This window comes from Triticum dicoccoides, chromosome 1B, assembly GCF_002162155.2.
Source record: "Triticum dicoccoides isolate Atlit2015 ecotype Zavitan chromosome 1B, WEW_v2.0, whole genome shotgun sequence".
Lineage (NCBI taxonomy): Eukaryota > Viridiplantae > Streptophyta > Magnoliopsida > Poales > Poaceae > Triticum > Triticum dicoccoides.
The window spans coordinates 158,584,217-158,594,088 of NC_041381.1; the positions used below are offsets into that span (position 1 = coordinate 158,584,217).

The 9,872-nt window shown below is 41.5% G+C and overlaps 1 protein-coding gene across 25 annotated transcripts; it reads right to left on the reverse strand.

Annotated features, from left to right (window-relative positions):
- Window positions 1-2,554: 2,554 nt before the first annotated feature.
- Window positions 2,555-9,142, reverse strand: LOC119325169. Of its 25 annotated transcripts, none has more exons than XR_005157421.1 (10): window positions 8,957-9,142; window positions 8,047-8,253; window positions 6,218-7,033; window positions 5,808-5,886; window positions 5,480-5,697; window positions 5,160-5,374; window positions 3,981-5,054; window positions 3,766-3,839; window positions 3,169-3,413; window positions 2,555-3,074 (listed from the first exon to the last, which is right to left on the reverse strand). XR_005157421.1 is itself a non-coding variant. In XM_037598924.1 (4 exons), the coding sequence occupies exons 1-3, from the start codon at window positions 9,136-9,138 to the stop codon at window positions 7,783-7,785; spliced, it is 459 nt and encodes a 152-aa protein (XP_037454821.1). In that variant the 5' UTR covers window positions 9,139-9,142; the 3' UTR covers window positions 7,034-7,052; window positions 7,736-7,782. The 25 variants fall into 25 exon arrangements, 1 of the variants encoding a protein (XP_037454821.1); XR_005157409.1 differs by having other exon boundaries at window positions 3,929-5,054; XR_005157403.1 differs by adding an exon at window positions 7,736-7,826 and having other exon boundaries at window positions 3,169-5,054; window positions 6,218-6,335; window positions 6,987-7,033.
- Between the last annotated feature and the right edge of the window lie 730 nt (window positions 9,143-9,872).

Here is a 9,872-nt window from a genome sequence, read left to right on the forward strand (position 1 = left end):
TATTCTCAATCAAGGAAGACAAAGGCATATCATTGGGATCAATAGGAGTATTTTTAGTAGCAAACATCTTCATAAGTTCATCCATCTTTCCACTCAAAACATTGATTTCTTCTATAGCATGCACTTTTTTACTAGAAGATCTTTCGGTGTGTCATTGAGAATAATTAGCCATAATATTATCAAGTAATTTTGTAGCATCTCCTAATGTGATTTCCATAAACGTGCCTCCCGCGGCCAAATCTAAGAGATTTCTAGAAGCAAAGTTCAAACCGGCATAAAAATTTTGTATGATCATCCATAAATTCAAACCATGAGTAGGGCAATTGCGAAGCATCAATTTCATTCTTTCCCAAAATTGGGCAACATGCTCATGATCAAGTTGTTTAAAATTCATAATATCGTTCCTAAGAGTGATGATCTTAGCGGGAGAAAAATACTTAGAGATAAAAGCATCTTTGCACTTGTCCAAGAATCAATACTATTTTTAGGCAAAGACGAAAACCAAACTTTAGCACGATCTCTAAGTGAAAACGGAAATAATTTCAATTTGACAATATTGTTATCCGTATCTTTCTTCTTTTGCATATCACACAAATCAACAAAATTGTTTAGATGAGTAGTGGCATCTTCATTAGGAAGGCCGACGAATTGATCTTTCATAACAAGATTCAGCAAAGCAGTATTGATTTCACAAGACTCAACATCATTAAGAGGATCAATCGGAGTACTAAGGAAATCATTATTATTGGTATTCGAGAAATCACACAATTTGGTATTATCTTGCGCCATGGCAACAAGTAATTCAACACACAAGCAAACAGAAAAAGGCAAGCAAAAAGAGAGGAGGAGATTGGGAAAGAGAGGGCGAATAAAACGGCAAGGGTGAAGTAGGGGAGAGAAAAACGAGAGGCAAATGGAAAATAATGTAAATGCGAGGGAGATGGGTTTGTGATGGGTACTTGGTATGTCTTGACTCGAGCGAAGACCTCCCCGGCAACGGCACCAGAAATCCTTCTTGCTACGTCTTGAGCTTGCGTTGGTTTTCCTCGAAGAGGAGAGGGTGATGCAGCAAAGTGTAGTGTAAGTATTTCCCTCAGTTTTGAGAACCAAGGTATCAATCCAGTAGGAGGCTCCTCAAAAGTCCCACGCACCTACACAAACAAACTGAGAACTCGCAACCAACGCAATAAAGGGGTTGTCAATCCCTTCACGGCCACTTGCAAAAGTGAGATCTAATAAAGATAGTATGATAAGATAAATATATTTTTGGTATTTTATAATATAGATGCAAAAAGTAAAGATGCAAATAAAGGTAGATTGAAAGCAAATATGATAAAAGATAGACCCGGGGGCCATAGGTTTCACTAGAGGCTTCTCTCAAGATAGCATAAGTATTACGATGGGTGAACAAATTACTGTCGAGCAATTGATAGAAAAGCGCATAGTTATGAGATTATCTAGGCATGATCATGTATATAGGCATCACGTCCATAACAAGTAGACCGACTCCTGCCTGCATCTACTACTATTACTCCACACATCGACCGACTCCTGCCTGCATCTAGAGTATTAAGTTCATAAGAACAGAGCAACGCATTAAGCAAGATGACATGATGTAGAGGGATAAACTCATGCAATATGATATAAACCTCATCTTGTTATCCTCGATGGCAACAATACAATACGTGTCTTGCAACCCTTTCTGTCACTAGGTAAGGACAAGATCGAACCCAAAGCTAAGCACTTCTCCCATGGCAAGAAAAACCAATCTAGTAGGCCAAACCAAACTGATAATTCGAAGAAACTTGCAAAGATAACTCAATCATACATAAAAGAATTCAGAGAAGATTCAAATATTATTCATAGGCTAGTAGAACGCCCGTGCGTTGCTACGGGCTTTAATTTTTTTTTAAGATACAATTCACGAAGATAAAAATAACTGAGAACAATACTGTAACGTGAATAATTTTTTGACAATCAGCTAACACACATAGTATCAAACACAATAATGTTAGAGCATTTACATCCAGTCTCCCCCAGTCCTCCTCAAACGTCCACATACACGCCCGATCAATGAGCGAACAGGATAAAGGAAAAAAGTGATCAAGTCGCAACTGGTCCCCTCAAATCTAGCTAATCGCCTATGTGCTGCAATGGAAACATACATATACATATTCTAGCGGCTCAATATTAGTTATGTCTAATCTGTATCTTTAGACCCACATCACATCAAATGTTGTGTCAATTTTTTTTAACATGAAATCAAACTTGCTGTCTCCCTATTCCTCTCACCCCTTAGGTTCTTGATGTCATCGTGTGGATGCTCTAAGACATATATAGGTAGGCTTTAAGTCAGAATAGATTGGTAGTATATTAAAAAAAGCAACAACGTAGTAGAAAGACCGCTTCTCGTAACATGAATGCAAACCTGACAAATAGAAAGTACATAGCTCATGTGTATTATTAGACAATCAGGGGTTCTGTTTTTCCCGGCAATAATAATAGACCATATAACTTTGATTTAAAAAATAACTCATTTCAAACAAAAAACTAATAAACTGAAGAAGCTTGCCATCCTTTACATTTCAAACCAAACTAATAAAGAGTACATAGCATTTAACTTCTTCAACATCCACGAGTATTAACCTATGATGTATACAACTAATAAATAAAAATATTTTTGTCTGGGAGACACATATATCAAGTTACTCAAAAGTCAGACCAGTGAAGTAACTATAGCGGGGATTATAGGAGAGATCCCATTTGTAGAAGCTCTAATGATGATTTCATCCATTCCTTTCAAAAGTTCAAAGAGCATGCGTATCAGCATGAATTAGCACATATATGACCACAATCTAGTCAAAAATACTTGTAGCTATAGATCTTGAACCCAGAGGTACTGAACCTGACATGGGGTAACAGATACGCAATCTCTTTGAAGAACAAATGACAGATTACTCTAGATAGGTTTTGGAATCAAAACACCATTGATACTGCAATTTTGGAGTATAAACACCACTGATACTGCAATTTTGGAGTATAAACACCACTGATATAAGGTCCTTGCTCTCCAACTGCATTTCAATGTACAAAGAAATATGTATCACTCAAGGATGCTTGAATAGCCAGATGCACAAATGCTAAAAAAATTCGAGCATGCATGCATACCTTTTTGGTACCAGGTTAATAGAAATCTAAAAACAAATGCACCATTACAGCATTTATTTAATGCAATTATCGACCAATGTAGTGTTGCAACTTTCTTGTTATGAAGCTGATTTTCAAGCCAGAAGGTGTAACCCACAACATTATTGGGATGTAGCTTTTCTGAAGGTATCAACCAAGCCTATCATATATTGTAGTTTTCTCATAATTTTCTGTCTTCAATGGTACAACCCGCATCCTCTGATGGCCTAAAAATCATTGTTGAACAAGGAACTTCACATGTTAATTAAGAAAGGAAACTCGTGCATTGATAAGGGAATTTTGGAAAATGTCGATGGATTTCAAACAGAATGAGAACAGAAAGCTAGATAAGTAAACATGGAATTCTGTAAACCTGAAGATAAAGTGAAAGAAAAATTAAAATAGAAACTTCCCATCAACAAGTAAAAGTTCAGGAAGTCACTGGAACATGGATCCGAAGATCAAGTGAAGAACAATGGAATTAAAACATAAAGTAGCAATAATAATGGAAGGGAAGATCAGCCATGCCAATCTACGTAAAGCTATGCTAACACTGTATTGGATAGAGAATGGTTTTACCTATGAGTTCACAATAGTACTTCTTGATTGGTAGAGCAAGCATTAGGCTTAATCCCAATATAAGAAGTGCGCCGCTGCGGTATAGTTAACTACAATTGTTAGTTAGTTTGGCATACTATTAGAGAAACCCACCAGAATTCTCTCAATGGGAAGTAGAACACACCCGCCGTGCGCCCCATCTCTAGACCCTGCGGCCGTCTCCAGCCGTCACGCACCTGTGATTTCGACCTGGCCATTCTCGTCGTCTTTGCCGAGGCCCCTAACTGACATAACCCTCGTCTTCTATGTGGCGTGGTCTAGCCACCCGACAGAGGCCAAGAACTAGGAGGCCGCTACGCTCCGCAACGTGTTTTCTTCTTCTTTTCTTTCTTGTGCTCCCATAATCTTCGTCTCCCCAATCCATGCTCACAACCGTCGTTAATGGTACGTCCGACTTTCAATCATCCAACCCTCCCACATAAACAAGGTATGTCGCGAATGGACAAGCTCCACGTCAACACGCTAATTGTTGTAAAAATACATCAGATCGACATTCCTTAATTTTTGGCAACAAACAAAAAGAAAGTAGAAATACTTGGTTCAAAGCTAGTACAGATGTAGAGAAAATAAACCTTTAAAATGTGTGGTATGTGGTCGGCTTACAGATACTTTTATATATCTAAATTTCTCAACATAATGTAGGATTCAGTATACACGATGCATCAAAACTGAAGTTGAATGGATGGATATCTACCAGTGTACATAGATATGTACGCATCCATCAACCACATGGGGAAAAATATTGAAGTGAAGCCATCTGTGTTGAACCCTGGAGTTCTGAATCTAAATCTTAAATGCCCATCACATTGGCACTCAATGGTGACACCGACTACTGATTTTTCTTAGTAGAAAACAACATCATTTACGAATCTTTCTCTTTAAAACACCACTAATACTGCCATTTTGGTGTCTAAACACCACTAATACTGCACATAGTCTGCATCCTGCCATGTAGTAACTGAAATATATGGAGCTTGCTATGTTGTGATAAAATAAAATAAGCCGGTCTTTTCTTTGTCCGGCAAAAGGCCAGTCTTTTGCCGTCCTCAAACAAGTTTGTGACAGGACTATGATTGCACTTCACACACACCAAGTAACAAAGAAATAGTTTCAACTTCGAAAAACAGAGATTAGTAAAAAGGATATATGTTCTCATTGTGCATATGGCTGGGCATCATAAGTCAAAGAATTGAATCTCAAGATGCAACTTCTCTCACCGTCAGGTATGAGCATCAATGTGCAGGTAGGCACTGCGGGATTAACATGATTCATGCACACTAATTAGACATCTTTTTAGATGGTCAGTGCTGAAGCATGTAGTAGTGAAGCAGCACTTTCTTTTGATGTATACTTACTTGCTACTCCAACTTGCAGTACTGAAGCATGTACCACACTAATTAGACATCTTTTTAGATGGTAAGTTCCTTCTGACTTGCGCATAGACATGGTGGCATTTATGTCAGAACAATGTACACGGCAGCTGACCGAGTATTAAGTCTCAAGTAATAGGACTGTAAGTAGTCGAGCAACTGACTGAGTATAATATTCAAACGTTGCAGCCTTGGTTTGCCTACAAAAAAGACAGAGTAAAACATATAGAAATGCCAATTGCATGATTTATTCCAAATTAATAATTACAAGATGCAACAATCGATATTAGTGGCATGGAGATAACCTTACGCGGCGGTGGAGCTCCGCGCTCCTCTTCTCCATGCATGGTGGCGGGGCTCCTTGGAGCCGACAAGTGTGAGGGAGGAGCTCCCTGCTCCTCTCCTCTGTTTTTGGGGTGAGACCGCGAGACGGACCAGTACATTTTGCAGACGGCCAGCATTTCACTACTTTTCTCATAGTGGTATTAATAACGAGTGGAATTCATTCCTAAAAAACATCAAACTGCCACCGAATGGTGTCCATGCGTCATCATCTATTCCCCTAAGACAATGAAACTGGATGACATGCAATCAAACAAGCCAAGTTGGGGCTAATTAATCAAAAGTACACACCTGATTTCAACTAAGAATATGCCGCTGTCTCTTCCCTTGAGCCATCAATTAATAGTACGAGCTCATGGTCAATTTTAATCTGTTAAACAAATGCACATGTGTGAAGCACACAACAAGAGATTGATCTGCTATTGGCACTACCGAAGGTACATAGAAGCATTCTTAAAAATTCTCGTATGATTGGCGGTTATTCATTTTGCGGAAATCCATCAATCAGAAGCTTATTATTTCCAATCACAAGCATGTTCTTCACTAATTAGCATGACAATGATCTCAAAAGGCACAAGCTTTCCTTCATACATGAGATCCTTGATCATTGTACTAACTGAAAGAGGCTGGCATTAAAAAGATATCAAGAAAATTATTACAATGTAAGAGTTTATTTACAGGAACTGAAAGCAGATTGTTACCTGCTCCATATCACATTTAACTTCTTCGCGAAGAAGATCACCAGCACTCAGATGTGCAAACCCATATACTGGTTCACAATCTTAGAATGCTAAGTAGCTTTGACACTGCCTCACCCTCCTGTACCAGCAATATAAGCAATGGACTGAACATCCCAAAGAGTTAAACAGGACACATCACGGACGTTACCTGTGTTGCCAAGCGAGTTCGAACAACATCCAATGGGTAAGTTATGTAAGTTACAGATGCAGTTGTCGCTCCCGCTAAACCATCACCAACTAAACGTACCGACACTAACATAATTTGGGTCATCCTAGCAAGGCACCATTCAGAAAGCCGCAAGATGCCCAATATGCCAAAAGATAAATAAATCATGTGAAAATAAAAGATAAACAAGATGTAATATATACATTCTAGTCATCTAGTGTATACCAATACACACGGAAAAACATGTGCATCGTCATCGTGCAAACACAATTTTGCTATTCTTATCATATTTTATCCATATTTCTTACATTTTAAGAAATAAATTGAAGTTACTACTCCATCAATCTGTACATGTATCATCGTGATATCCGCGTGGTTAAATATTTGAAACTTTCACAATCTATAGAAGTGCAAATATACCTGGATTGTTCATATTAATGAGTTTTGTTAATAATACAACCAATTTTACATCCCATGAAGAATTATGAAGGCCTAATAGGTTACAAAATGACGATAATGCGAGTATGCTCCACGTTATCAAGAATTTTTGCCTCTTCAACTTACATGAGCTCGTGGGACCTGGTGTCATTGATCTCCTTTTCATATTCCTCCTGAAATAGCACAACACGCCAGACACAAAAACTGAGCATTGTCAAGTACGTCTTATTCCCACCATCAAGAAATTTAAGGACTGCTGGACTGCTTGTGAAATGACGTACATGGCTTTATCACAGGGTGTTACTAATGAAAACATGAACTGATTTATCAGCACTGCAACAGTTTCCAAAATGCTAGATGCCCAAGGCAACTATAATCTACTATGCCCTATCGTAACGCAGAATATTATAAATGATACTTAGCAAGAACTAAACCTAAGGGAAGTGCTTCTACTAACATACATCAAATCTGAACAAGTTTTCAGACTTTTCTACTCAAAAGCATCCATTCTACTGGATGAACATACTGCAGACCAAGAATTAACCTAAAAATTGGTATCTATTTTACCACGATTTAGCTTCAAAAAATGCAACAATTTCAGATTAAGCACCGACAAACTCGTCTTGATGCAGACAAGTATCATGACAGTGAATAAAAAAAAGGGCAACCTGGTGCATGTAGCTCCCGCTTGCGCAGGGTCCAGGGAAGGGTCCGACCACTTTGGGTCTATAGTACGCAGCCTTTCCCTACATTTCTGTAAGAGGCTGTTTCCAGGACTTGAACCCATGACCTCATGGTCACAAGGCAGCAGCTTTACCACTGCGCCAAGGCTCAGTGAATATTCACACTAAATTGAAATCTGAGTAATCACGTACGTATAGGCTATGTAGAAGATGGGAACGAAGTGCAATCCTTCTTTGCGTCAATAATCACCATGTAGAAGAAGACCCATCCGAATTATACAGTCTGTAATGTAAGCAGTACATTCTTGACCTAATTCAGGAACACTAAATAACAGAAAAAAATTCACAATTGGTTATAGAATTTGTCTATTGTTCTTCTAAGCTAAATCCCCTTTATAGGAATTTCTGGTGGAGTCTGCCAAGGCCGTATGGGGCAAAAGAAGCGATGCAGACTTCCATGAGTGCACGGGAGTAGGGAATACGTCGAGGGCGCGGCAGCGTACCTGTCTTGTTGGTGCGGCCGCCGATGGAGATGGCGGCCAGCGTGCGGTGCTCTGGGAAGACGACCTTCTTCCGCCACCATGTGGTCACAGACCAGCGCAGCCCCATGCGCGACCACCGCCGTGTGTGCCTGCTGCCGTGACCACTGCACCCACATGGGACGCCGCGACCCCCCGCCACCGCGCCGCTATGCCGCGGCCACGAAATCGCTGCCGGCCCACAAGAACATGACAGACTGAATGATATGACATCAATTTGTAATTATTTTGAGCCCCATAATTCAACAGTTCATGAGCAAAGCACAATTTCATGAATAAATTGGAACAAATCCATGGCAGTGGATGGATTATAAATCGAAAAGGAGGTGGATGGGATCCATCTATCAAACTCACACAATACTATTTGCTTGCAGGCTTATTTTCCAAACCAAATCACGCAACAAGAGGAGTTCGCACTGGCGGATGGATTCATTTTTTTGAATAGACGAAAACACAGAAATTCGAGACTCACTCGTGTAGTCAAGCGTATGAGATTTTTGTTCAATCAGGAGGTATGACCACGCTGCTCTGCTCCGCTCACCTCAGGCGTGGCCAAATCCAACTCGCTACCTCCGCTCGTGGTGGTTGACAAGCAGCTGGCCGCCATGGATCCCCCGGACATCGCGACGGCAGCAGCGCAGGAGCACGAAGCACACGGGAGCGGCGCCGCCGGCGAGGCCGATTTCGACGGTTAGGACAGAGGCGGGGCACAACGGGGTGGGGAATGGCGCGATGCATGGAGAGCAAGGGTGTGCGGGATGGCCGGTGGAGGTAGACGACGAGGGTCGCGGCCAACGGCAGGATCTGTCTGACGGATCGGGGAGTCCTGCTTTAATGCGTGGATTGCAATTGAGATTTTGGTGGCAGGGTATACCTGTGCTCCTCCTTGATCCAGGCCTTCCAGGGTACACCGTCGGGCGTTTCCCGGAGTTCGGCGGCGGCGGGATTCAAACCGCCCTGCCTTGCAGAGGCGGCGGCGGCGCCGTCTCCCCCTCGGACGGCGGCGGCGGGGGTAGATGGGATCGATGGGAGAGGGCAACAAAGGATGGGGTCCATGGGTTTTTTTTCTGGGTGTTGGTTTTTTTTGGCTGCGTGGCATGTGGTGCGGTGGGGTAAGAGACGAAAAAAAACTAGCGAAAGTGATGGGTAGAAATAAAACCAGCGAAAAATAACCGGCGGATTATTCATCAACTGCTACATTAGGAGTAGAGATAAACTTGATCATAAACCCACAATTCATCGGATCTCGACAAACACACCGCAAAAAGAGTTTACATCGAATAGATCTCCACAAGAGAGGGGGAGAACATTGTATTGAGATCCAAAAAGAAAGAAGAAGTCATCTAGCTAATAACTATGGACCCGTAGGTCTGTGGTAAACTACTCACAACTCATCGGAGGGGCAAGGATGTTGATGTAGAGGCCCTCCATGGTCGATTCCCCCTCCGGCAGAGTGTCGACGAAGCTCCAAGATGAGATCTCGCGGATACAGAAGGTTACGCTGGTGGAAATTGTGTTTCGTGGTGCTCCTGGATGTTTTCGGGGTACGTGGGTATATATAGGAGGAAGAAGTACGTCGGTGGCCGCCCGAGGGGCCCACGAGACAGGGGCACGCCCTATAGGGGGGCCGGCCTCCTGTCTCGTGGCTTCCTCGGAAGCTTCTTGACTTGCACTCCAAGCTCTCCGGATCACGTTCGTTCCAAAAATCACGCTCCCGAAGGTTTCACTCCGTTTGGACTCCGTTTGATATTCCTTTTCTTCGAAACACTGAAATAAGCAAAAAAAACAAT

Excerpts from the sequence above, each read along its gene's own strand:
- LOC119325169 (XM_037598924.1), bottom strand. The coding sequence starts at position 9,138 with ATGGACCCCATCCTTTGTTGCCCTCTCCCATCGATCCCATCTACCCCC. Across the intron at positions 8,280-8,956 it reads TGGATCAAGGAGGAGCACAG|TCTGTCATGTTCTTGTGGGC; the intron begins GTATACCCTGCC and ends CATATCATTCAG. Across the intron at positions 7,827-8,046 it reads CGGCCGCACCAACAAGACAG|ACTGTATAATTCGGATGGGT; the intron begins GTACGCTGCCGC and ends CTTACATTACAG.